The sequence below is a fragment of the Chelonus insularis genome, unplaced genomic scaffold (assembly GCF_013357705.1).
Source record: "Chelonus insularis isolate UGA/USDA-ARS -01 unplaced genomic scaffold, ASM1335770v1 contig_135_pilon, whole genome shotgun sequence".
NCBI lineage: Eukaryota > Metazoa > Arthropoda > Insecta > Hymenoptera > Braconidae > Chelonus > Chelonus insularis.
The window spans coordinates 1,989,586-2,016,551 of record NW_023276376.1 but is presented as its reverse complement, the minus strand read 5'-3'; the positions used below and the strand labels follow the sequence as shown (position 1 = coordinate 2,016,551).

At 30.1% G+C, this 26,966-nt stretch overlaps 6 protein-coding genes across 12 annotated transcripts; 4 read left to right on the top strand and 2 right to left on the bottom strand.

Moving 5' to 3' along the window:
* Window positions 1-931: 931 nt before the first annotated feature.
* LOC118074412 (uncharacterized) lies at window positions 932-4,255 on the bottom strand. 2 transcript variants are annotated; one of them, XM_035095602.1, is made up of 3 exons: window positions 3,851-4,255; window positions 1,215-1,380; window positions 932-1,125 (listed from the first exon to the last, which is right to left on the bottom strand). In XM_035095602.1, the coding sequence occupies exons 1-3, from the start codon at window positions 3,956-3,958 to the stop codon at window positions 1,118-1,120; spliced, it is 282 nt and encodes a 93-aa protein (XP_034951493.1). In that variant the 5' UTR covers window positions 3,959-4,255; the 3' UTR covers window positions 932-1,117. The 2 variants fall into 2 exon arrangements, with proteins under 2 accessions (XP_034951493.1, XP_034951492.1); XM_035095601.1 differs by having other exon boundaries at window positions 932-1,380; window positions 3,851-4,250.
* A 1,359-nt stretch (window positions 4,256-5,614) lies between these two features.
* On the top strand, window positions 5,615-9,459 carry LOC118074491 (UPF0605 protein GA14893-like). The gene is made up of 4 exons (XM_035095728.1): window positions 5,615-6,267; window positions 7,701-7,776; window positions 7,870-8,251; window positions 8,887-9,459. The coding sequence occupies exons 1-4, from the start codon at window positions 6,194-6,196 to the stop codon at window positions 9,114-9,116; spliced, it is 762 nt and encodes a 253-aa protein (XP_034951619.1). The 5' UTR covers window positions 5,615-6,193; the 3' UTR covers window positions 9,117-9,459.
* An 83-nt stretch (window positions 9,460-9,542) lies between these two features.
* On the bottom strand, window positions 9,543-12,437 carry LOC118074490 (mini-chromosome maintenance complex-binding protein). Its single transcript, XM_035095727.1, has 3 exons — window positions 12,286-12,437; window positions 11,639-11,913; window positions 9,543-11,337 (listed from the first exon to the last, which is right to left on the bottom strand). The coding sequence occupies exons 1-3, from the start codon at window positions 12,293-12,295 to the stop codon at window positions 9,862-9,864; spliced, it is 1,761 nt and encodes a 586-aa protein (XP_034951618.1). The 5' UTR covers window positions 12,296-12,437; the 3' UTR covers window positions 9,543-9,861.
* A 124-nt stretch (window positions 12,438-12,561) lies between these two features.
* Window positions 12,562-16,416, top strand: HDAC1 (histone deacetylase 1). The gene is made up of 4 exons (XM_035095761.1): window positions 12,562-12,732; window positions 13,370-13,482; window positions 13,695-14,940; window positions 15,094-16,416. Exons 1-4 carry the CDS (start codon window positions 12,684-12,686, stop codon window positions 15,162-15,164), a joined length of 1,479 nt encoding a protein of 492 aa, XP_034951652.1. The 5' UTR covers window positions 12,562-12,683; the 3' UTR covers window positions 15,165-16,416.
* A 174-nt stretch (window positions 16,417-16,590) lies between these two features.
* Window positions 16,591-20,295, top strand: LOC118074519 (putative sodium-coupled neutral amino acid transporter 10). 2 transcript variants are annotated; one of them, XM_035095786.1, is made up of 7 exons: window positions 16,591-16,781; window positions 16,856-17,666; window positions 17,738-18,008; window positions 18,065-18,201; window positions 18,273-18,294; window positions 18,403-18,699; window positions 18,760-20,295. In XM_035095786.1, the coding sequence occupies exons 2-7, from the start codon at window positions 17,184-17,186 to the stop codon at window positions 20,040-20,042; spliced, it is 2,493 nt and encodes an 830-aa protein (XP_034951677.1). In that variant the 5' UTR covers window positions 16,591-16,781; window positions 16,856-17,183; the 3' UTR covers window positions 20,043-20,295. The 2 variants fall into 2 exon arrangements, with proteins under 2 accessions (XP_034951677.1, XP_034951675.1); XM_035095784.1 differs by having other exon boundaries at window positions 16,592-16,781; window positions 18,273-18,699.
* Window positions 20,296-20,729: 434 nt separating this feature from the next.
* Window positions 20,730-26,899, top strand: SPoCk (secretory pathway calcium atpase). Of its 5 annotated transcripts, none has more exons than XM_035095713.1 (10): window positions 20,730-20,932; window positions 22,736-22,942; window positions 23,022-23,111; window positions 23,186-23,283; window positions 23,390-25,204; window positions 25,284-25,431; window positions 25,565-25,660; window positions 25,748-25,889; window positions 26,009-26,116; window positions 26,483-26,899. In XM_035095713.1, the coding sequence occupies exons 1-10, from the start codon at window positions 20,918-20,920 to the stop codon at window positions 26,530-26,532; spliced, it is 2,769 nt and encodes a 922-aa protein (XP_034951604.1). In that variant the 5' UTR covers window positions 20,730-20,917; the 3' UTR covers window positions 26,533-26,899. The 5 variants fall into 5 exon arrangements, with proteins under 5 accessions (XP_034951604.1, XP_034951603.1, XP_034951608.1 ...); XM_035095712.1 differs by lacking the exon at window positions 20,730-20,932 and adding an exon at window positions 21,071-21,274; XM_035095717.1 differs by lacking the exon at window positions 20,730-20,932 and adding an exon at window positions 21,634-21,782.
* Window positions 26,900-26,966: the final 67 nt, after the last annotated feature.

Below are 26,966 nucleotides of genomic sequence, written 5' to 3'. Positions count from 1 at the left end.
GTGATAATATCACTGGGAAACGGACTAGAGATAGTTAAGTTACTCCAGTAAATGAATAAAAAAATATAAGAAACAATACTAAGCCTCAATTTTGTTAAATTATCAATGAAATAACGTCTTATGTACACGAAAATACTTTAATTGAATGAAACAATTGATTAGAAGAAATTCCTTTTTTTTTCTAATAAAATTCGTTTCAGAGTACAAAAAAGTCATTGAAAATTTTTAATGAAATATTTAGTTTATACTATAAAATTATTTTGAGCAATAATTAATTGAAATAAATACAAAAAATCTTCGTTTTTTTTTTGTCAAAATTGAATAAATATGTACAATTTTATTTGTCCAATCCCTGGGTCATTTTTAAGTAATTTTTTATTTATTTCATTTTGTTAAAAAGAAATTTGTTGATTACTTCATTAAAAATCTCCAACAGAGAATTGATTTTAAAAAATCCATATGTATTTACAAATGACTTTTTTTGCTGACAATTAGCAGAATGTCACAAACAAACTGAAAAATCAGCAAGAACCCAAACGATTCCCCCAGGGGAAATAGAAAATAAACGATTTAGTAGACCAATCGAACTCTGTGATTGCTTGCATGTGGAAGAAACATAAAATGAATATCGCTATATATTCCGATAACACTAACCTTGAAGCGACTAGTCTCGTCCCCGTGTTTCCATATATTCCGAGTCAGAGAGTATATTTGTCGCTGGCATTCTACACAATAATTACCGAACCATAACCATACCAATACGTCATTATCAACATCATCACTTGTTATTTTACTTATAAGTCATAATCGACAATGTATCTTCGTATCTACCCCTCTGATTACAAAGCACTAAGATGTTGATCTTCAAAAGAAGTCTGCTCTGAAGATTCAAGTGCTGAGAGATCCTCGTAGATTCGTCGTCTCGATACCGCGGAGAAATCACCAGGCTGCGGACTGATCGGGGCATGATCTGGTCACCACGCCTCTGCTTCCCACGGTTTCTGCAGATGTAGGTGCTGAGGTGCGTCGGACCACGAGCGGTTTCGAGCCGAACGCAGGTGGACGGCCCAAAACCCCTTGATTGTTTCACGACAAGTTTCTCTGGTCCTCCGAACGGTCATCTGCCTTTTTTAAGGATCTTTTAAGTTTATCCACAAGTCGATTGTGAAATTTATTCAGGGAGTTGGAACTACCAGTCTTCGGTGGCGACGAACCTGTACTTTTGCATGGACTCTGGAGAGAGCTCTGTGATGCCCTAGAAGATGTTCTCGAGAAATGTCGAGAGGATACTGCAACTGAACGGTGTGCTGGTGAAGTCAGAAAATCAGAACCAGGTGAAGTCGATAGCGATGGTCCTTCTGATTTAGAACACTCCGACACCTGTGAGTCAATTGCAAAATAAATCAGCTAATGCTCAATTTGCTCCACAGCCAACACTCAATGATATCAATGCTCTCAAATGACTTTTGATTAACACGTGGATGATCATAGATGAGAAATTATCAAGAAAAAATGTTCCATTTAACCATACTGATGCGATTGAATATTTAACAACAAAATATTGAATTTTTATTACTAATACGAATAAATATTGACAAAAAGTTAAACGAATTTAAAAATAGAATTTTTATCATTATTTATTATTCGATGATTCAATAACAAAAATAACTTTACAAATATATTCATTAAAAACTTATTAATTATTTATAAACATTAAGTTATTTAATGGATAAATTTTTTTTTTATATACTGTCGTTAAAAAATAATCTTGAAAAAAGGTAGGTCAATAGTAACTTGAAAAAAATTTATTAAATTTGACAATTAATTAAGGCTTAATAAAACATTTTTTCCGTCTATAAATTCTCGTCCATTGCGTGTACAAAAAGCTTATCAGTGCTAAAGATGCAAGCAAAAAAGACATACCCACGAAGACACTCTCTATTCAATTAGATAAGTGTAAGAATTAAATTAACTTATTTGACCGTTTCTCAGGCCATCAATGCTCATCAGGAACGGAGTACCAAATTTGACGAATAAAACAAATCATCGAATTACTCAATTCAAACGTTCATTTATATGTAATAAATAATATACATAAACTGTCGGCGCCAAGTAATAATGACTAAGACTTTATTATATGAAAACATCTAAACTAACCAAAGGTTATATAAACATCAAATTTTTATCGAATTTACAATAGAGAAAAAAAATATTGTGACACTCTTTACTTGAGCAATACTAATCATACAGATGTATTTTCAAATGGCATAAAAATAAAATAATAACGACTAAATTGATTAAGTTCATTTAATGGTCTTTCATATACATCGTATGAATTTCAGTAATTTTGACAAATTATAAGTGTGTTAAAATAATTAAAAATGTTTCTCACTTGCTTATAAAGGTTTATGTTTGACAAAAAAATAATATGAGCAAATACATAAAATGAACTGAATAAGTAAAAAATATAAATACACCAGTACAATGAGATTAGCTTCTAAAAAATGAAGTGCAATAATTTGGAAAAAAGTTGAGTATCACTGTATGTTCCCCGGTGTGCGTGCACTTACGTTTAATTGACACATTAGCTCTAATATTGCCACTTAATAATTTTCGCACCATTTGATTATGATAGCCATTATCTATTAGTGCGGCATCAGTTTGCAAATTAAAATCTCAAAGCTGAAAGTCATCAATTAGATGAAATAAAAATAGACGTTATAAAAATATTCAATCACTTAATTACATGATTCTAATGAGTTTTACCTTGCAAAATAATTATTTTATCTTGACAAATAATAAAACATTGACATTCGATAAAAAGTATGATAATAAAAAAAGAAAAAGAAAAAGATGACACTGAGCTGTGTTTACATACCAATGTTGTTTAGTAAACATTCAATAAATGCGCGACTTTACACTCATTCTTAGATGTTTTCGTCAGAAATAATATTCTGTTGATAGTCTTTTTTTGTCTTTTCTAAAACGCGACTGTTTCAAAGTAGAAACATGTGCATGGTGACAAATGATCTTTCCAATCCAATAAAACTTGCCAAAAAATTTTCTGATATATTATACATAGTTTTTTGTATTTAAATATGAGATATCATTTTAATAATATGGAGAAAGATCCAATATTCATCATGTAATTTTATAATGTAGCCAATAAAAATGAATTTGTTTGCATTATATACTAAATAGCTTTAAATAGAGCTTATCTATGTCAGCGGTGATTTAATGGATGTTTTGAAGGATTAATAAATTTGTTTTTGAGCGATATAAAAAACTAGAGGTTTATGACATATTACGATTCATCGAGGCTAGAGTCGTCAGCAACCGTTATTCAAGCGTGTGTTTAATTCCCACTTCAATTTACTTTCTACACGAGACAAATAGAATACCGGAGATGCTTTACGAATACTTATACTTATAAAACGTCACGTGATACAAAGAAAATAGAAATAAAAAAAATTGGTGACATCGTGTGCTAGTGTGTTGACTCGTACACATTAAAAAATATACGTTTCAGTTGAGACTTGCGCAATCGAATACCAACCGGCGTGGAAATGAAAAACACCCTCAATTCGTTAATGACATACACTGAAGCGTGGGTTAAATTATTTGACAAATTTTCTCATACCAAGCCAATGAAAAAATAGCACATGACAACATAAGATACACGTCTTATAGACAAGAAAAATATGAAAAATGCAGATGACAACACTAGAAATGAGAATGAACAAAATCAATGGTAGAAAAGAGGGAGAAAGAGCTAAAACCCACACGTCATTTTTGCTTCCCTCTTTTCTGTCCTTTCTTCAACCATTTAATTTATTGTTCTCACGCTTACCTTCCGGCTTCGACATGTTTGAGGATTAGAGCACTCGGATGAACGTCGGCTGCGGTTTGTCTTGTAAATATCCCACTCATTTTTTACTACGGGCATCATAAACGCCATCTCGATAGTTCGTGATGCACTCTGCCTTCTGGAAGGTTCAAATCTCAAGAAATACAGCCGTGAAAACGTTTTAATAAACAAACACTTGACGATCTCGAGTTGACAAAATGATTAAATGACACTTGAATATTAATATAATACAATTCTCATGTGTTTCTCGACGTTACTTTCGCCAATTGTGTTTAGACAGTTGATCGATCGAAGTACGTTATATTCGTGTTCTGCTTTTCCAACCCAATATTTCGTGCGCTCTCGACGGCTGCCTGTTTCGGAATGAGTACGCTTGGCGGCGTGCAGCTGCTCTACAATAACTTTCGTAGTGGGGAGCGCGTAACTTTCATTCGCTAATCGTAAGGCGGGACTCCTACGTCACCACATCACCATTGATTTTCCTAGTGTTGATACACACCGGCAGCATGACCCTTGAGATTGATTTTTAAGTTTTTAAACGCAATAATGTTAGCCACTTGTCAAAAATGAGTGTCAATTATCATTTATTATTCCTCAATTATCACTTTCTTTTAAACACTCAATTGTTTACATTTCCGTGTTTTGTATGCTGGATATTGAAAATAAATAATATTCAAGGTCATTATTTAAAATCATTAGCTCCAAACAGCTGGCCTTGGAATGTTAAGGTAGTCTCTTTTGAGTACTACCTAGATTTCTATTTTACAAATGTAAAGTGACTGTGCGTATTCTTTTGTCTTTTGACTAACTCTCTCTCTCTCTCTCTCTCTCTCTCTCTCTCTATCCTATCCTCACTTTTCACTCTCAGATTTATACTAAAAGTACCAACAACGACGTAACACACTCAAGCATGTAGGCGTTGAAAAAAGTAAATTTAAAAATCGATATCACGGCTTCCGTACACCGACCTACACTTTTTCAACGACGTAGATTCTTCCACTCATTTTCTAAGTCGTTAATGTACATGTATGATTTCCTAACATGAGACGAATATATTTAAATATCTGCTTAAAAATAGAAAGCTCGTAAATAATTTCGTCTTATTTATAGAATAATCAGTAATGTTTGTTTACGCGTGTGAAACTCGGATTGTTTACTAAATTAATTCAAACTTGTATGATATATGATTAAATAACAGCCGATCAATTGCATAATAGTTTAAAGACTATTTATAGATTAATTGTTAAACAAAAATTTTTCAAAAATTTAAGTTGAATTTTTAAACAAAAACAAAAAGTACTCTTTCTTATCATATTACAGTAATTTATCATCATAAGTTCCTATTACTTTCTGTCGATAAAAAAGTTACCTGTCGGTAAATGCCACAAAAGCGGGAAAATTGTAATTTCAAATTCAAAATGACTTTCAAAATACAAACAATTATATATTTCATAAATTGGTATCATAAATACTTTAGAATAAAACTTATTTTATAGGATGTATTATTAATGATAAATTTACGAATTCAATTAAGTATTATTTTATTTCGATAGTAATAAGATCCTTCAATTGGTAAAATACTCAAATTTTTCAAAAATTCAGCTGTAATTCGATAATGAAATTAATTACTTGATTTACCGATCGTTGAAACTCATCAGTATTTATATCTTTATTGCCAGCTTTCTTTGATATTGTGAATTATTTTCATACTCCTACGATATCACAGCAATATGACTTATTCTTAAGAGTGAGGTGCGTTCACTTCGCATATTGATTTTCTTCCGTATGGTAGTGAAGTAGTAATATGATCATTAGAATTCAAACCAACGTGTCAGTTATATCAATTGCAATATCTGCTAAAGTAGAATTAAAAAAACAATACTTGCGTAATAATTTGACAACATTTATGATAAAAGTTAAAAGGAAATCAAACCGAATAATAGAAACAAACCTTTGAAGTGAGGAGTGGTTTCCGGTATAAAGTGGGGGAGGAACTTTAGTAGGACATTGGTTCATATTATGTATTTTCAGTCATCGGATCCAATACAGTTCTGTTTTACTAGCGCGCCAGCCGCGTGGAACGCGCCAGTATTACTCCTTGTGACTTCCCTGTCAAACCACTTCCACATCAGGATTATTGTCTACTTTGGTAGAAACTAAAAACCATAAAAAAACATTACAATGTGTTCATACAATCAAAAAAATATATTTTTTAATGCAAGTTTCAGTGATAAATTAAATATTGTTTGATAATTTATTCAAAAATACTTGTCAATAAGTTATCCAATTTGTTGTGTATAAATCGTTGTAATTTAATTTAAAAAAATGGTTTTCGATCCAGTTACTACTGAACAACGGAAACAATTTTTCAGACAAGGCTATGGAGCTCACGTGCCTGGGTAAATTACGATTAAAATCAATTTATATCTTTTGTACCATTTGCCTAGATTGTTTTGTATTTTAAATAATGATAATAATAATGAAAATAAGTTTATAGCTATAGACACTGATAATTTAATCATCATGAATTATAGATGCTAATTAAATTAACACCTTCCAATTTTAAGCTCAAAAATATTAGTATTCAAAACTAAAATAGTAGCAACTTGTGAATAATAACGTTTGCTTGATAATAAAATAGGTAGACAATTCTTCAAAGTTCTAACAAAAAAAGTACCTACCTTCAATACACTGATAAGGATTGAGCTTTCCACGTGTTTATTGTTTACTAATAGTCACCGAGCGCCTAGACTTATTTTTCAAAGTTAGATGAATAACAATTTATTGTTATCATAATCACCTTCAAGTCAATTATAATTCAAAAAAAAAAAAATTGATCAAATCTACAAAATTATTTTGTTTTTCATTTTTAAATTAGAATAATATTTTTCCGATTGAATTCATGATACGACTCCGTTTTATATATTTAATATTAATGGCCTTTATTAGTATTTTTCCGTTTATCTTTAATCTCTTAATAACAATGATATTCATTTATTTTAAAGATGTAATGATTAAAATTATTTCGTCGTTTAATAAAAAAAAAAAAAAACAAACCATAATAAATCAATTGAAATCATTGATAGAGTGCCCAATGGTTTTACAAGAAAAATTAGATCAACTTAACAAATAAACTATGAAAATATGTACTGACGTCATAAGTAAGGCAATTAACATTTATCAGAGCATTAATCAAATAAAATTTAGGCGCATTATTGCTCAAAGAAAATATTTGGAAGTCTTTGAAAATTGTAGACTGGTACCAGGTAACACCGTGAAGGTACTTTACCACGCGAGCTCATATCACGCACAAAACTCCTATATACTTTAATAACTCTATACCTCTCACCCAGCATTTCTGCTCCGAATGTTCCATTAAACCCATTAGATGTACCCTTCTTCTTCCCTTCATCGATTCGATAGGTGCCTATAAGTGTAAAGCCCAACTTTCATTGCCATGAAAAAATTCCAACCGCAATGCAGCCGAAGTAAAGATCGATTGGACTTGTTTTTTCCATGTTTTTATCAAATTACTGATTTCATATTGTTTGACTAATAGCTAGGTATTATCAAGGTGAAGCGGTTCACTGATGCGCACCAGTTATTGTAGCGTCACTACTCAAGCGTTTGGTTATAATTTAATGGTTCGTCAATGATCAAACCCTACTATTTAACTGTTTTATTTCGTTGATCTATTACAATTATTTCACGAGATGGTCATTAAGACACATATGATAAGACACATGACTTGGCATTATCAACCGTAATTCTATAGTTCTTCAAAACATTAGAGTACCAATTTTGACATGAGTTTCTGTTGCTCTTTCTCCAGATACACTGGACACTGTCCAACCCTGAAGTTCCGTGTCGGAAAAAGGTTTGGAGCTAATACAGAAGAAATCATGAAGGTCAGTTTTACTGGTTCATATTTTAGCACTAGATTATTTATAAATTAATTTGATAACAAAAGAAGTAATGATCAATAATTATGTATATTGCAGGAATTATTAGAAAAAAAGGTGCTAAAGACAGGTCCCTATCGACCGAACTCAGGAAAGGATGTTCTAACACCAATAACTCGAGAAAAAGACATAAGAAGAGATTGGAAAAACGAAGCTCATTTTTATAAGACTTCACCATTCATTTTAGGATACACAGGATATATACCAGGATTCAACAGTAAATATGGTCTTCCATTTATGCGAGCAGTTGAAGAGGGTGGCAGGGAATGGCGAGAAATGCAAACTAAATTAAGAGCACGTAGAGATACCATGCGTGTTCATATTGAAAGAACTAATCCCAGGAATTTGCTTTCACGTGCTAGAGCAGATAATGTTGACATTGAAATTGATCATGGACATGACAAAGATAAATTATTTTTTGGTAACTAATAAGTTATTAATAATAAAAATTATTTCTATGCTATAATAATCATTTTGTTAATTCGATGATCATTAAATTTTAAATGACAATCTACTCATTTATTTAATTAATAACTTTGAATTAAAATTTTTAAAAAAGCTATTAGTAGCCATCATCAATTTTTGATAAAAAAAGATTGCATGAATTTAGAATGTATTTATTATTATTCAAAGATTTTTTTAAGTTAAAATTGACTTTTAATGAGTAATTATTAAGAGTTATGATCATTTAAAATAAAATAATATAAACTAGTCAGAAATTAATAAGAGAGAAAGGTACTACCGGATGCTTGATTCCTATGCTTTTACTAACGGAATTATAATTAGCTCTGTACTATCTTTGATTCTGATATTGACAAAGAATACTCTTCTTTATTCTAGTCTATCATTCAACAAAACATTCGATAACTCAATAATCAATTCAATATACTAACAATAATATTGAATTACATAAGTCAGATTTAGCAGTTTTTAACGTTTCTCTTTTTTTACAATACATAAATTATATTTAACAAAATTTACACAATTTTCTATTTTTAGATATCACTGTTTAAAATACTTTTTTTAACCAAAATAATTACTCTTTGTATTCTGTAGTTAATCAAGTATCCCCTGAAAGACCACCAATCGTTGGCTATACTGGACACATACCTGGTGCTAAAAGTGAGATAGCTCTGTCAAGGAGATATGCACAGGCTGCACAAAAAGGCTTAGAACTACTTCAAAAACAGCGAGAAAGTCGACTGGATGCAATCAATGATTCAAACTCAGTACAAAGAGTTCTGGATGCAACGTATCTTGACGATACTGGCCATACCAGAGCATAATTTTTTTTACCTTATTTGGCATTGAAAGTCACCGATTATATAGATTTAGAATCTATAAGATAATAAAGTAAGAGTATAATCTTATAAGTACAATATTCCGTCCGAAATTTGAATTGATTCTGAAGAGTAATTCTAAAGATTAAAAATAAATAAAAACGAGTAAACAAGTAATTGGAAAATTCTCAGAATAATTTCTTTGTTGAAATATTCTCGATGAATACATATTTTATCACATCACATTACAGCTACTTTCATTTCTTATATGTAAAAACAATTTTATGTATCTAAAATTAAGAAATGAATCTTAGCTTTAATGTTTAAGATTTGAAGGTGAATAATTTTTTATTTTATCTTAAAATATTTATAAAAAATTATTAAATTATGTAAATTAATAAATAATTGAATGTTATCATAAATCTGCATAAAGTTATTGTAATTAGAATATAATTTATTCTCGTCGTAAACAAAGAGTAAATCATTAACAATTGTTTATTGACAATGTTTGTATTGATTTTACTTATTTTAACAGTAGAATTTCTCAAAGGTTTGACAATTTGGGGCTCTTAGACTTTTGAGAGAGTACTAAAATGTATATAAAAATACTGCACAAGCTTGAGCCAATAATTGTTAAGATACATTGAATAATGTATCTCAATACTTTTAAGTAAAAAATGAGTCGATTCATGAAAATTAGAGTTTTGAGAGAGCAGACCTCTGAAAGATTCTACTGTATTATTACTATTATTCATTCATTACGCCGTGGCAGTCTGCTCATACGTTCATTCTCAAGACCAAATGCTTGCTTCCAACGCTCAACCGTTAATGAATCCTCTCCATAAGACATAGCCATTAATTTAGCAAATACTATCATAGAATGTAGATTGTCAGCAGTCACAAACTTATTTACCTTTCTTAATTCTACAAAATCTTCCTGAATAACACTGCAAATATCTTCACCAGGTACAAACGTTATGCGTCGACATGATTCTAAATAATATCGAATATTATTTAATCTATTTTCACCTGATAAATATTGATTTGCAGCCTCTACAACTTGAGCATACATATCTTCAGTTTCTGGATCGCTTTTCAATGGAATTTGCATAATACAAGGTATAAATGATTTCACTTTAGATAAAATTAACACTGGAATATCAGTTTCATAATCCAGCGCATAAAATTTGAAATCATAACTGAGTTTTTGAAATCTAGCTAAATCACTAATTGCTCTGTAATTTAATTGACCACTAACAGAAACTTGTCCACTTGTTAAATTAGTTTCATCAATAATTAAATGAGTATTTTTACTTAATTGTAACATTCCACTGGTTAAACGATTCGAATCATAATCCTTTTTAGGAACCAGACTTAACTCATTAAGAGCATCTAAAGTACACTCAAAATAATGGCTTTTGGCAACAATTTTTGATAGAAAATTATAAATATCTTTAGGAAATGTTGAAAACTTTCTAGGAAAGTTGGTAATATTTAACGGAAAATTTCCAAGGCATAAAAAATCCCGTCGCATATAAACTGATGATAAGAGATGGCAGATTACAAAATCAGCAGCTAAATTATCACCAAAGAGCAGTTGGCTCAAAACCATGTGTAAATCACCTCTTACCATGTTGATATGTGACAAAAATTCTGGTTGCATTGTTAATTCTGGGATCAATAATAATGGTTTAGCTATAATAGCATGCACCCGCGGAATTATTGATGCTGGTGGATGATGAATTTGAACTTCAATATTATCCAGATACTCGTCAGAATTGTTCACATGACTTAAAATTGGATCCTTAGAAATAAATCCAATGATTTCAATTAATTGATTTAATTTAAATGTGGGACAGTCAGCATAAACCTTAACAATAGCTGATTTTCCATCATCAATTGGTATCGGAAAATTAAGTAAATATTCCTTAGAAACGACCATTGGTTTCTTTTCATCTGTGTCCAATGCATCTGTTTGTGACTCATGTTTATCAGACTTCTCTTTTTTTGGCGCAGGCTCTAAGTTACTAGAATCCATTGGCTCACCTTGATCATCTTCAAGTGACCTTTTTCCAGCCGGATTACTACAAGACGAGTTGCTGTTTATTTTCCCTGGTGGATTCAACTCTTTTGCCCATGGATTCAGACCAGGGATAGAAATTACAACGTATGTTTTACGTTCATCACGTTTGTTATTACTTGACTCCAAATTCAGTTGTTCATTTTTCTGAAAATAAGTTTCCGTTAATTATATTTTTTCTACTATTGTTCATTAATAAATGAAAATTTTTTTTTTAAATAATGTTAATCTAAAAAATGTAGGCAGTATCATACATGAGGATAACTATTCTTAAAGCTCCCCACACCTGGTACTACCAGATATCAATATTATTCTAGGCCTTGCATTATGTCTGGATTATGAAGATAATTCATAGAGACAACAATGAATGCTCCTTATGGCCAATGAAATTCTTTTATATTAATTATTTGAGTGTAAATAGTAATTTTTAATAAATGATTATACTTACTGCACATTTCATAATATCTCTGTACATTCCACTTTTAAGATAGCATTCTCCAGTTTCTAAGTTTTTTACTTCAAAATTTTCATAGTAATGTTCAGGATTACGTATATCTTGTACCATCCCTTCATACCTTACTAACTGACCATCTCTGAAGTCATCAAGGGGAAAGTAATTTAATGATGGGATTTCCCTCAGTATATGAACGTTTCTAAGTATTAAATTGCAAGTTGGTTTGTTTTCAATGTAGTAATCAATGGTCCAATCATTAACATTGGTTCCTAAACAACCATTTTAAGTACATACTGGTATAAGAAATTTTTATCCAAAAATAAAAGTAAAATTGAAAATATTAGTCATTATTTTTTGACGTTAATGATATGTTATTCAAAATTTATTAAAAGAATAATATAAAATAATTAGTTTTAATAATCTCATTATAAAATATGTATTAATACTTTTAGAAATTTTCGAAAAATTCCAATAATCATGTTTATTTATTCTCTGATTACTTTGTTAATAAAATCCCGCCAATTTTGTTACGTTGTTAGCAACAGGTTTAGATATTTGTAAAAGAAAAGTCACTCTCTGTCAATAAATGTCATTCAGTCAAAAATATTTGAAAAAGATTTACAATTGACATAAATCCTTACCTGACATCATTGTCAAATATGCTCCATGAACTGAGGACAAAAGGGACCAAATAAATTAGACGTTTTTTCCCAGCACCGGTTCAGGTATTTACCAAGATGGCCGTAGACAATGAGTGGTACAGAGAAGAAACAACGCTATTATAATATAGCTTTTCGATGCTATTATGTTGACAAGTGATCACAATTTGAGCGCCATCTGATCAGCTGAATGAGTTACTAAATACGATGTGACATGCGCAATGACACAATGATGCACTAGCACACTGTGACGACCGTCTGTGAGGTGCATAGAGCACACAGAGTGTCTTATCGCTTTCTACTGTGAGTGTCGTGACTCCCCGCGCTTCACATAAATTCATTTTAACCCAGCATTCGCCATCGCATAAAAATCAGCAAAAATGTCTACACAACCACATAGTAAAAAACGTGTTTGTTATTATTATGATAGTAAGTAATTTTAGTTTATCAGAATTTATTTTTTACTAATTAATAATGGATAAAGTTGTCCACTCGGAGCTTGTCAAAATGTATTTGCCGAATCGACGCTCTAATCACGTACACCACATTTGATTTAATAAAATTAATTAATATTGTTAATTATTTGAATGTGTTGTAATTGATTTTTAATTAACTATACCTGGTACATCTAATGATGTAAAAATATTGTGAGAAAGTGAAATTTTTTAATGTTTAATACAGTTTTCCACTCGATAGTGCGAGAGATTCTAAATCATTCTTTTCATATGACCGTAGTTTACGAAAGACGCCATGCCTGTCGACAACCGTACCTTACCTGTGAATCTCTCGCCTTAGATTTCTGATTTGTGTATTTTTTATATATAGATATATGACAATTGATAATTTTTTTATATATTATCAATCAGATTATTGCTCTCATTAATAATATAAAACTTTTTTGGATTATTTATTTAAATAATTATGTTTTTTAAGTCATCTAACTTTAGCGTTCATGTCTACAAGACATGTATTTTTTTTTTTTTTATTTTGTTTGAGAAAATTTAAATGAAATCTTAAAACTTAATAATGCTATACTTAACATAATTGGTGTTTTTTTGTGTTTTAGGTGATATCGGAAATTATTATTATGGACAAGGACATCCCATGAAACCTCATAGAATAAGGATGACACATAATTTATTATTAAATTATGGATTATATAGAAAAATGGAAATTTATGTAAGTACTATTATCAACTAATTTTATTAAACTCATTATTAACATGAAATTCTTTTATTACTGAATTTCTTTTTCAATCAGTAATTAATTTTTGGAGCTTCTTTTCAATCATTATTGGTTATTATCCCAATATATCTCATATTTTTGCTGTTATTAATTATAAATTTCATTAGTTTATGCAATTAATTATTTTAATTTGTTGTTTTTTATAGCGTCCCCATAAAGCAACTGCCGATGAAATGACTAAATTTCATAGTGATGAGTATATTAGATTTTTAAGATCAATTAGACCGGATAACATGTCAGAGTATAATAAGCAGATGCAAAGATTTAATGTTGGAGAGGATTGTCCAGTTTTTGATGGTCTTTACGAATTCTGTCAATTATCAGCTGGTGGCTCCGTAGCAGCTGCTGTAAAACTAAATAAACAAGCATCAGAGATCTGTATCAATTGGGGTGGTGGTCTCCATCATGCTAAAAAAAGTGAAGCATCAGGATTTTGCTACGTCAATGATATCGTCTTGGGTATTTTAGAGTTGCTCAAATACCACCAACGAGTATTATATATTGATATTGATGTACATCACGGTGATGGTGTAGAAGAAGCTTTTTATACGACTGATCGAGTAATGACGGTATCATTCCATAAATATGGAGAATATTTTCCTGGAACTGGAGACCTTCGAGATATTGGTGCAGGAAAAGGAAAATATTATGCAGTCAATATACCTTTAAGAGATGGAATGGATGACGAAAGTTATGAATCAATCTTTGTACCAATTATTTCTAAAGTTATGGAAACTTTCCAGCCTTCAGCAGTTGTTCTTCAATGTGGAGCAGATTCATTAACTGGAGATAGACTGGGATGTTTCAATCTAACTGTACGTGGGCATGGGAAGTGCGTAGAATTTGTTAAGAAGTACAATTTACCATTCCTTATGGTTGGTGGAGGAGGATATACCATCAGAAATGTATCCAGATGTTGGACTTATGAGACTTCAGTTGCTTTAGGCTGCGAAATAGCCAATGAACTTCCTTACAATGACTACTTTGAATATTTCGGACCTGACTTCAAACTCCATATAAGTCCGTCCAATATGGGAAATCAAAATACGGTAGAATATTTGGAGAAAATAAAAACCAGACTATTCGAAAATTTGAGAATGTTACCGCATGCACCAGGAGTCCAGGTGCAAGCAATCCCTGAAGATGGTGCTAATATTGAGGACTCAGAAGCTGAGGAGAAAGTAAATCCTGATGAAAGGCTACCTCAGCGTGATATAGATAAAAGAATACAACATGAAAATGAATACAGTGATAGTGAGGATGAAGGAGAAGGCGGAAGACGTGATAATCGATCATTTAAAGGATCCAGAAAAAGGCCGAGGCTAGAAAAAGGTCAAGAGCCAATGGAAACTGATATTAAAAAAGAAGATGACATTAAGTCTGAAGTAAAAGGTGAATATTTTTAATAATTAACCATGTTTAATGATTTTTTTTTGTTTTAAAATTATTACTACATTTTTTATCATTTCATTATTTAAATGAAAGTTTATTTTATTTCAAAGCAATTTAGACCAATTTAATAATTTATCAATGTTCATTTTACAGAAAATGAAAAAGACGACAAATCAAATGCTGTCATTGAAGACTCGAAGAAAGATGGAGCAGCAAATCCTTGATAAAAATATAACCATCGGAAGTTAATAAATTTTGAAAAAAACTAAGTTAATTAAATAAATTTTAAAAATCATCATAGGTAGTATGAGTGTATAAGAGTCCTCCATGTCATAATTCTTGCTGCCTCGAATGCATATCTTTCTGTTTCATGACTAAATTCTCCCTCTGTACAGGTATCATGTTAATTTTTTTTTTTGTTTTTAATAATTTTTTAATTGTGCATTCAAATCATGTGTTCGTGGCGAGCAATGATCAACTGATCACGAGGGATTGATTGAAATTATTGCAAAATACACAAGAATGTTATTTTAATTATAGGTCCAATATTACTCGTTAGATTTTTTGTTCATTAGATATTAATTAAATCATTATATCGTAATCTACTGATGAAAGTGCACAAAAATAAGTAGAGTTACCTTTTGCAACTCTGATAAGTAAAGTGAAGCAATCCAATTAATTAATTTAACTTCCAATTTTTGTACATATAAAAATTGAATTTTGCAAATAATTGAAACATACACGAGTTTTTTCTCTCGTATAAAAAATATCTTCTTTTATATGTGAGTAATGATGATAAAATTATGAATGCTTAGAGAAAAGAAAAGAAATGAATATAAATATATATATATTTAATTACTGTTCAGATTTAGACTTAACTTGACACTGCATCAGAAAAATATTTAAAACAAACTAGATCTCATCATTTATTTATATCAGTAATAGTTTACAAGTTTTTTTTGCGATAAATTTCATATAATATTTAGAACTGTATACATCTACATGTGAATGTTAATTTGATAAACACTATTTTTTACAAGGCATTGTTCAAAGTACGATTCATTTCTTTTTAAAATAATTTGTTTATGATATTTAAGAATAAAAATAAAATAAAATTAAGTTATCTCAAATTATAAGAGTTTACAAATGAATAATAACGGCTAAGTCAGACTCGAGTTAATAATTAGTTAATGAACAGTCTGAAGTTATAATAATCAAAATCTAGTCCATTTTGAAAACATATAACATCAGGTTTTTCATTAAAAAATTGTGATTTAAGTTAGGTTTCATATATTCTAACAATTATACATCTTCTATTTACTGTCTGGCTACTCCGTTGCTAAATTTTAATGTAATAAGTGAATGAATAATTCATCTGTCTATGATGGTGTGATGAATTGATTTTTGTGCTCTAATATAGGAAAAGTACAGTGTTTTTAAATATTTATAATAAAAAATAAAAAACAATTCGATTTATACTTGACTTTTTTTTGTTTATTTCATGCTATTATTTGCATTTATTATCAATAAAGTGTAATCACAATATCAATATAAGGATATAAAAACATTTTACATGCTTAATAAATTGTTTAGCGTTAAATTTTAAATAATTTTATCTTCATACCAAAAACTGGTTTTTATCATCATATCGTAATTCAAAGTAATCAGTTTTAAAATATTTATAGCAAAAACAGTAGTATTTTAAGAGACTGTTTTTTATCGTTGTCCACGCATTTTTCCAGTAATGTGAACATGGTTATAGTTGACCTACGTAAACGGTCTGTTTATCACTCAAATTTAGCCACGTTTACATTTAAAATGTTACATATCAGCAGTATGGCGTATGTAAATTATATACTTTAGTAAGTTTCAATTATATTAACAAATAATATTTAATTATTTACTTTATTTTTAGGGTAATTTTGAGAATCTCACAGTTAAACTTCAGAAAATTACAACCTTAACCTCAAATCTCTAAAGGACGTCGTAGAAAATTTTTTCATTTGATAAACATTAATGTGACAAAGAAAAATATTCATTCTAATGTTTTCGTTGTATTTTATTAATTTTATTATTATTTGACACATGAAGAATCGTAAATTAACAAAGGTCAATTCGTATTTATTTAGAGAATAATGGTAGATGTGACATTCGCTGCTTTAAGTTTCAATAACAAGTAATTTAAACTAAAATAAAATTATAAAATTCTTAAGGATTGTTGAAAATATTTAAAGGACTTCAAAATGATTCCATACGCTTCTCACGTGATGACTTTGGCCAACAGTATTATTGGAGTTAGTGTCTTAGCAATGCCGTTTTGTTTTAAACAATGTGGGATAATTTTAGCAGCGTTAGTTCTAGTATCATGCTGTTTATTATCAAGACTAGCATGTCACTTCTTGATAAAATCTGCTGTTATGTCAAGAAGAAGAAATTACGAATTTTTGGCATTTCATGCTTTTGGACCAATGGGAAAATTTTTGGTTGAATTATTCATTATTGGCTTTCTACTAGGCACATGCATCGCATTTTTTGTTGTTATTGGCGACCTTGGACCTCAAATACTTGCAAAAATCTTAAATAAAAATCCAGAAAATATTAGAACTAGTTTTTTGCTAACTGCTGGAGCTATAATTGTTTTACCTTTGGGTTTATTAAGAAATATTGACAGTTTAGCTAGCATTAGTACCATTACGATTGGATTTTACATATGTTTGGTCTTGAAGGTATATATTTGATATTGAATTATTATGATTGACATTTTTTTTTGCTCCTAATTATTTTTTATGATTTTCAGATCATTGTAGAGTCGATGGGACATATTTTTAGGGGAGACTGGTATGATAATGTAAATTATTGGAGGCCGACAGGCATTCTACAATGTTTACCTATTTTTTCAATGGCGTTATTCTGTCAAACTCAGTTATTTGAAATTTATGAATCTATTGAGAATCCTTCTTTAGAGAAAATGAACACTATTGTTAGAGGGGCCATGAATATTTGTACACTTGTTTACCTTTGTGTTGGATTTTTTGGATACGTTGCATTTTGTACACAATCTTTCTCAGGTAAGAATAATATTAAAATATAATTATAAAAATATTTATAAAAATATAATTTTTAGGAAATATTTTAATGAGTTTTGAACCAAGTCTGACGTCTGATGTAATAAAAATAGGTTTTGTCTTATCAGTTGTGTTCAGTTTTCCTTTAGTGATCTTCCCTTGTCGAGCAAGTCTGAACTCTCTTTTTTTTCGAAGGGTAACTAACTCTTATACCATTTTTTTACATTTCTTAAACATAAATACTAATTAAAATAAATTTTTTTAAAGGTTTATCTACATGAGACTGCAAGTAATTACATTCCAGAAACAAGATTTAAATGTTTAACCATTACTATTGTAACAGTATCATTAATAATAGGACTTTTAATGCCTAATATTGAATTCGTTTTGGGTTTAGTTGGTTCTACAATAGGCGTAATGATATGTTTAATATTTCCTGCTGGTTTTTTTATCACAATCAGTACAAAAAATACTAATGAAAGACTGGTAGCTCAAGTTATATTGTTTATTGGAATGTGGATTATGATATTAGGATCGTATGCTAATTTGTATGCTATTGAAGAATCTTCGACTACCAGGGTATCTGTAGTTACAGAAAAACCTTTCCTTCCCATCAATAATATTCATTTAAGTGATATCAATGATCATCCACCACTCATTCCTCAAGTTAAAGAACTGATTTCTAAAGAAAAAGGTAAAATCATTTCATTGTATTATATTTGATTTTAAATAACTTTTTTTTTTATATTCACAGAAAATTTAATACCGGATCTCAAAAAGGAAGTAGAAAAACCATTTGGAGCTGGGGAACCGTGGCAAGAACCCTTGATTGCAGTAGAACGACCAATCGAGATTAATAGATCTGAAATAAAAACTCCAAAGCCAAACAATATCTCCTTAAAATCTGAATTTAAAAAAGGATCAAAGAAAATTAAAATAATGAATAAAACTCTCAAGACGGATGAAAACAATTCCATTAAATCTAAAGATAAAGCCACGGAAAATGAAGTGATAAATATGGAACCACAAATACAGGCAAATAACGATTTAAAAAAAGTGAATAATCAGCCAGTGCGTGATGATTCTATCAATGTTGATGCTCTAAAGAAAGAAGACTTAGAAATAGCAGCAGCTAAAGAAGTTTCTGTTGTTGAGTTTGATAAGAAGAATGATCAGTCCGACAATAAAAAGATGAATAATGAAAATAGTGATGTAGAAGACAAAAGATTATTAAAGCAAAAGGATAAATCAGAAAATGACAAGGACGAATTCAAAAATATACCAGAGAAGAGAAATTTAGATAAAAATGAAGCGATTTTAGATAGTAACAATAATAAGAGTGAGGAAAGAAAAGAGATCCAAGTACCTTTAGCAAACGTGCCTTTAGTGGAGTCTCAAGGTCTTGTTTCTAAACCATTATTAGATTTGTCATCTAACACATCGAACTCTCTGATAATTAAAAATAATAATAGTCATATGAATAACAGTGATAATAGTAATATCAATAACAATTTTAACAAAAGTGATAATAAAACAGATGATTTATATTTAAGCAAGAGAAACCAATACCCTTTACCAATTGTTCTAAAAATGGTGAATCAATCAAAAGAAAAAAATAGTCCCATATTAAATGAAGAAAATAAAGTGAAAAATGATGATGATTCAGCATTAGCAGTCCATCGAGATATTTTAGAAGAACATGTAAGAGAGAAACGTAATGCAGATGAAAATGTAATAATTTCCAATGTAATGGACCAAGAAATGATAGGCAACAGTGTTGTACAAGAGATAAGTATTGATGATAATAAAACTTCAAGTTGTCCGAGAAATGAATCGAGGAAATCAAATGAAGAACTGAGTAGTGTTATTAAGAAAGAAATTGAAGTTCCATCTACTACGGAACCAATTATTAAAACGAATGCTTATTTAACAAATCAGAAATTTACTGATGCTATCTATTTAAACGAAAATCTATCTATAAATCTTGAATACCAAATAGTGAAAAAAAGAGATTTAAAAACATTAAAACCTGGTTGATAATACTAAAAGAATTTATTAGTATGTATAATAGACTTGTGTATTTATTTATTTCATGAGGGAATTAACTGAGTAATTGAATAATTGATAAATCATGAAATTATCGTAATATTTTTGTAAATACTGAGGGCATTTACATTTAGTTATTTTGTTATATTATTTAACCTTCATCATTAGTGATGTCAATACTGATTTAATGAATAAATAAATTAGTATAAGTTGGAAAATTTTATATATAATTATGAAGCATGTACATGTAAACTAATTAATATTTAGCGTAATAAGTCTGTGAGATTTTTAAGTTAATGTTGCAAAGACTAAAATATATCAAGAAAGGTATTTTTAAAATAATTATCTGGAAATTATTTATTATTAGTTGAACCATTGTATTTCACAATTATAAAAAAAAAACTTGATAGATCAAGTAAAAATTCACATTTTTTAATTTATCGAGCTTTTAAATAACTATGAGTAAGTATAATTTTTATTAAATAATATCAACGCATTTAGATTGATAGAATGCGTTTTTTAGATGAAAAGTTTGAAAAATTTTTAAAAATTAAACATATTCAGAAGACATAGAATAGCATTAACGTAATTTTTATACGTATTTTATAGATTTTGTTGGAACAGGTCGATGATTACCACTATTGTCACATCGATTGTTCGAGTTTGTTAGTTATTTCTACGGAGAATAAGTACAAACAGCTCCAAGGTAAAGGTGGCTAACGTTTCAGACAACCATTCACTCTTGTTCAGTTAAAGATAAAATGTTGTGGAAACACTCAAGTGACACTTAAGTGATATTTTTTGTGAACTATCACAAATATAAATTATTCTTATCATATGAAAATTGTGTTAATTTTACTGTGACCATGGCTTATGACGGAGTAAGTAAAATTTAACAATATTTTACTATCTTTAAATAAAACATTACAAGTATTTACGATTCTAATTTCACTGATAAATCATATTTATTACATTGTTTAATGTTATAATTCATTATATTTTATAACTTGTCTAGCGATTGCGCGATACGCATGTTTGCATCTTTAACAGAGCTTTCACACCTGTGATCCAGTGGTTCCAGGTCTTGAAAAGTCAAACAGAAGCTGCGCTCGTAACTATCAAAGTTACCGGTGTCAACATTTGTAATTTTTTAGTAAAATGTTTTGTTATTCATCTTAATTGTTTACTGGACATTTGAACGATTTGATATGTCCACGGAAAAAGTAATTATACTTTTTTTCATTTTAAATAAAGTAATAAATAAATGGAAAGTCATATACTTAAAACTGTGAGTCGACAGGTATCATGTACGAGCTTATTGATCGACCTAGTCACCTCATACACCTACGTGGACAGTTCTAGATAGTGTTACACATTCTCAACCATTCGTTTTTATGTGTATATATATATATATATATATATGAAATACCTGGAGTATTTGTAATTCGAATAATTCAAAATAAGGAAATTAAGTGCAACAATTATTATTTATTAGAAACAAAAAGTTCTATCACAGATTCATAAGTGATTATTTTGTCTAAGCTAACCATGTTCATTTTCATCTTTAACTATTTTTTGTTTGATTAAATTTTGAAAATTTGATCAAATAAGTTATTGAAAGAAACATTTTACTTAATTTTAAAGTGATAATAAGAATCATTTATATTTTCTATCATTTCGAAATTAAATAAACTACACGTGGCCGTAAGGAACTTATTCTTGGATATTGAAGTATGTGAATTTGGTTTACATTTTATGAAGACAACACTTACATAAATAATTCAAAAGAAGTTATTATTTTTCAATTTAATCGCTGAAAAAAAGTAGTTATCAGATATCAGTTTAATTGTAACAAGAGAATTAAAGTTCAACAGAATTATTATTTATTTTATTGAGTTTACGATATCCAATAATTTAATTTAAAATAATGATTGCATTGGCTGTGAACTATTATTTTAATAATCGCTGTTACATCTGATATCTAATAGGAAAAAAACATTATTTTAATTTGAATAAACTGCTCGTAATTTGATATAATGCACTAAACTCTCATTTATGACCGTTGTATACATATATGTATATTGTATGTGTAGTACGTCCAATGCTTAGGCCGTCACGGGCGAAATAATGTTGTTATGATTGTAATTTCCGTTTGCAAAGCGAAATATTCTTCTGATAAAGTGCAGAACTGTTTATATTGAATAAAATAAAATTGTAGAAAAAAAAAAACTGTAATTAGTAAGAACCCAGTAATTTCTCATCGATATAATGAGGATGTGTATTTAAGGTTAGAGTTATTTCACTTATCACTTTCCTCTGTAATAACACGTTTAATACTTTTAATTATCATTGACACAAGGATTTAGTTAGTTATCAACACTACAACTCAACTAATTAACTTATAAATTTTTATTATTTAATTGACAAAACGGAGGTTCTACCTTTACACAGAACGCGAAATGCACTTTCGCGTTTTAAAAATAAATATTCATTGTCTTCTCATCTTTGGCAGGTATTTGTTCATCCACACAACTATTATCTAACTATTACTTCTTTTTTATTGCAGGCATTAACTTAATTTCTTGGTAAATCAATGATATTCCACTGTTCAATCAATTGTTGATTATACAAATGGTTCAAGTGATACATACAATGATCTTATATACATTATCTGAATTTGACAGTTGCAGGAAGACAGCCCAGATGCTGAAATGTGGCTGACAACAGCTGAGGCGGCCAGCCTTGGTGCTGAAGAAGTTGCAGCAAAACTCCAGGTTGACACAAGAACAGGTCTCTGGTGGCAAGAGGCTGATGCTAGAAGACAGAGGTATGGATATAATGAATTAACGGTTAAAGAGGAAGATCCAACATGGAAAAAATACATAGAACAGGTAGATTATTATTCTAAAAATATTAAATTAACTTTTTACACGAATGCACTGATGAATAATAATTATCTACTTTTTTTAGTTCAAAAATCCACTTATCCTTCTATTACTTGGTTCAGCATTTGTTAGTATCTGTATGAAACAATTTGATGATGCCGTCAGTATTACAGTGGTAAGTAAGCCTTCAAAGACCCAACATAAAACTAAAACTAAAACTTTTTTTTATCGACTCATATATTATTCTAGGCTATTATAATAGTTGTAACAGTTGCATTTGTTCAAGAATATCGTTCTGAGAAATCATTAGAAGAATTAAATAAATTAGTTCCTCCTTCTTGTCATTGGTGAGTGAAAAATAAACGTGGAAATTTAGTTCAATTTCAAGATCATTTTTTAATTAATAGACAGAAATTTTTTTAGATATAGTCTAATTAAAGGTATTTTTTGCAGCGTAAGAGAAGGTCGTGTAGAAACTTTCTTAGCTCGTAATTTAGTACCTGGTGATATAGTTTTATTAAACATTGGTGACCGGGTACCGGCAGACATAAGAATATTTGAGGCAATAGACTTGGCCATTGATGAAAGTAGTTTTACAGGAGAAACGGAACCATCTCAAAAGTCTACATCACCACTTCTTAAAAACAATGGGCACACTTCTAAGAGAAATATTGCATTCATGGGGACTTTGGTACGTTGTGGAAATGGCAAAGGAATTGTCATTAACACAGGAGAAAAGAGTGAGTTTGGAGAAGTGTTTAAAATGATGCAAGCTGAGGAAGCACCAAAAACTCCTCTTCAAAGAAGTATGGATATATTGGGTGCTCAATTATCTTTTTATTCTTTCTGCATTATTGGAGTAATTATGCTGCTCGGTTGGTTTCAAAACAAGGCATTATTGGAAATGTTAACGATTGGTGTGAGTTTAGCAGTGGCAGCTATTCCAGAAGGACTACCAATCGTGGTCACGGTTACTCTGGCTCTTGGGGTCATGCGAATGGCTAAAAGGAAAGCCATCGTAAAAAAACTGCCGACTGTAGAAACTTTAGGTTGCGTCAATGTCATATGCTCTGATAAAACGGGCACGATTACGAAAAATGAAATGACCGCAACGATAATCGTAACACCAGAAGGATATGTAGCTGACATTACTGGTACAGGATATAATGATAAAGGAGAAGTACGTATCCGTAAATGTGATAATATTGATCTTGCTCGCACATCTGTAAGCAATCTACTCGAGGTGGGTAGTGTATGCAATAATGCTGTAATACAAAATGATACATTACTGGGTCAGCCGACAGAAGGAGCTCTGATTGCTGCTGCAATGAAATATGGTATGTATGGAGTTTCAGACAAATATTTAAGACTTCAAGAGTATCCTTTTTCATCTGAACAAAAAATGATGGCTGTAAAATGTGCACCAAAGTACACTGATGACAGAACAGAAGTATTTTTTACTAAAGGAGCTATAGAAAAAATTTTAGCTCAGTGTACGAAATATTCTGTAAATGGTCAACTTTACCCTTTAAATCAAAAGAAAGAACGAGAGTTTCAAGCCGAAGCTTATGAGATAGGACAACAAGGATTAAGGGTGATTGGTCTGGCTCGAGGAACATCTTTGCAAGATCTTATTTATGTTGGTCTCATAGGAATTTGTGATCCACCACGAGAAGGAGTTAGGGCTGCTATTTCTACTCTATTTAATAGTGGAGTAAAAGTAAAAATGGTAACGGGAGATGCTAAAGAAACAGCTACAGCTATAGCTAACATGATTGGACTAGACACTCTTCATATGCGTTTATTATCTGGAGACAGAATTGATTCTATGACGGAAGCTGAGCTACAAGATGAGATCGATAATGTCAGTGTATTTTATCGAGTTACTCCAAAACATAAATTATGCATAGTGAAAGCATTGCAGAAAAATGGAAATATTGTCGGAATGACTGGAGATGGTGTAAATGATGGTGTTGCTCTAAAAAAAGCTGATATTGGTATTGCAATGGGTAAAAATGGAACTGATGTTTGTAAAGAAGCAGCTGATATGATTTTGGTTGATGATGATTTTCAAACAATCATTGCTGCAATTGAAGAAGGCAAGGGGATCTTTCACAATATTAGAAATTTTGTGCGGTTTCAATTAAGTACTAGTATAGCTGCATTAGCCTTGATAGCTCTAGCTACAATGATGAGTATTCCTAATCCTCTAAATGCCATGCAGATTCTCTGGATCAATATTATTATGGATGGACCCCCAGCTCAGAGGTAAAATTTGCTTTATTGCTATTTTATACTCAATATTAAACTTCGCAATTTATTAACAAACTCATTTAAATAATTTTAGTTTGGGAGTAGAGCCAGTAGACAAAGACGTATTGAGGCAGAAACCAAGAGATACAAAAGAACCCATGATTACTCGTAATTTAGTGATTAATGTGCTATTGTCTGCAATTATTATCATTCTAGGAACACTCTGGGTATTTAATCGTGAGGTAAATTATTCACTATTTTTTTAGACTGTTGAAAATTCATACAACTTCAACGTAATGACTATTTACTACAGCGGGAATATAAATCTTTCAAGATTTGAGACTGATTTGGAATAATAATCTGTTTTTTTTATAGATGACTTCTAATGGTGTTACTGCTAGAGATACAACAATGACATTTACTTGCTTTGTATTTTTTGACATGTTTAATGCCCTCAGCTGTCGATCACAAGTAAGCTTCAATGAATTAAGTCATTTTCTTTATTTCAGTAATAAACTTCGTAAATGAGAAGTTTTAATAATGTAAATTCATTTACAGACGAAATCAATATTCAGTATTGGTTTGTTGAGCAACAGAATGTTTCTAATCGCAGTGACGCTATCAGTCGTAGGTCAAATGTTGGTTATTTACTTTCCTCCTTTGCAAAAAGTTTTTCTAACTGAAGCGCTCACCGCAAAAGGTAAACATCTATTTTAGTCTGATCATAAATTGAATTTCTCTAAAAGCTTTTAGGAGCTAAATTCAATTACTAAAGGCAAAATATAATCAATACTGATTTAATGTTAATTTTCTTTACAGATTTAATGTTTTTAACGGCATTAACGTCAAGTGTATTCATAATAAGCGAAATCAAAAAATTCTTGGAGCGACAATGGGAACGAAGACGAGCAAATGGATGGAACTACCGTAAGTCAGAATTGGACTTTGTATGACAGTTACCATCCGGCGAGGAAAAAACTGAATAATACTCGCACGGAGTAAATTACATGTAATCGTAAGAGCCAAAACGGGAATCTTTGACAAGTAAGAGTATCACATAACTTTTCGAATTTACATTTAATTCTTGGATACTCTTTTACTTCTTCTACTTTACTGGTGATTCGTGCGGTAAATTTTAATTGACAGATTAATTGGCAAGGGTTATTTCCGAATCGATAATACAATTCTCGTGAAAGTGATAAAATATTAAAACTACAATTTTTAAAATATCGATAAATGTGTGTTGACTTAGAGCTATTGAGAAAGTTGTTCAGTACATCGATACATTTACAGAAAAGAAGAAGGCCAAATCTAATTCCAAGTCCAAAGTGCGTGGCAATTAATAAAATCCACCAAAGTGGAAGCATTGTGCATGAGATATGATGTTTTTCAACTTCTCTCTGATTTCTTTATTGAACCCTTTAACACACTAATCTACTTTACTACGATACAAAAGCATGGGGAATTTAAATGAGCTTCACTTCTCAACTATTTACATCGGCTTGTAGATGCTGATAATTAACAATAATTATTTAATGAAAGTAAGTTTATTGTAACCCAAAAATATTAATCATTTCTGATCAGTCATCAATAATACAGACTTTCATTTAGATAAATATTAGAATATTTATCTCAAGTGAATTAACTCGGTTTTTCATGAAGAAAGTAATTTATTATTAGCATGCCTAACACTTTATAATATTTATACATTAGAAAGAATACATTTTCATTTCATTCATTGATTGTTTTTAATTGAACAAATGAACAATCGATTTGA

Coding starts and splice junctions, on each gene's coding strand:
- HDAC1 (XM_035095761.1), top strand. CDS start 12,684: ATGTCTACACAACCACATAGTAAAAAACGTGTTTGTTATTATTATGAT. Junction 12,733..13,369: donor TGTTTGTTATTATTATGATA/GTAAGTAATTTT, acceptor TTTGTGTTTTAG/GTGATATCGGAAATTATTAT. Junction 13,483..13,694: donor ATAGAAAAATGGAAATTTAT/GTAAGTACTATT, acceptor TGTTTTTTATAG/CGTCCCCATAAAGCAACTGC.
- SPoCk (XM_035095713.1), top strand. Junction 25,432..25,564: donor TCTGGGTATTTAATCGTGAG/GTAAATTATTCA, acceptor TTTTTTTTATAG/ATGACTTCTAATGGTGTTAC. Junction 25,890..26,008: donor TGAAGCGCTCACCGCAAAAG/GTAAACATCTAT, acceptor TTTTCTTTACAG/ATTTAATGTTTTTAACGGCA.
- LOC118074491 (XM_035095728.1), top strand. CDS start 6,194: ATGGTTTTCGATCCAGTTACTACTGAACAACGGAAACAATTTTTCAGA. Junction 6,268..7,700: donor TATGGAGCTCACGTGCCTGG/GTAAATTACGAT, acceptor CTCTTTCTCCAG/ATACACTGGACACTGTCCAA. Junction 7,777..7,869: donor ATACAGAAGAAATCATGAAG/GTCAGTTTTACT, acceptor TGTATATTGCAG/GAATTATTAGAAAAAAAGGT.
- LOC118074412 (XM_035095601.1), bottom strand. CDS start 3,958: ATGGCGTTTATGATGCCCGTAGTAAAAAATGAGTGGGATATTTACAAG. Junction 1,381..3,850: donor AAACATGTCGAAGCCGGAAG/GTAAGCGTGAGA, acceptor ATTGACTCACAG/GTGTCGGAGTGTTCTAAATC.
- LOC118074490 (XM_035095727.1), bottom strand. Junction 11,338..11,638: donor GAGATATTATGAAATGTGCA/GTAAGTATAATC, acceptor ACTTATTTTCAG/AAAAATGAACAACTGAATTT.
- LOC118074519 (XM_035095784.1), top strand. CDS start 17,184: ATGATTCCATACGCTTCTCACGTGATGACTTTGGCCAACAGTATTATT. Junction 17,667..17,737: donor ACATATGTTTGGTCTTGAAG/GTATATATTTGA, acceptor TATGATTTTCAG/ATCATTGTAGAGTCGATGGG. Junction 18,202..18,272: donor ACTCTCTTTTTTTTCGAAGG/GTAACTAACTCT, acceptor ATTTTTTTAAAG/GTTTATCTACATGAGACTGC.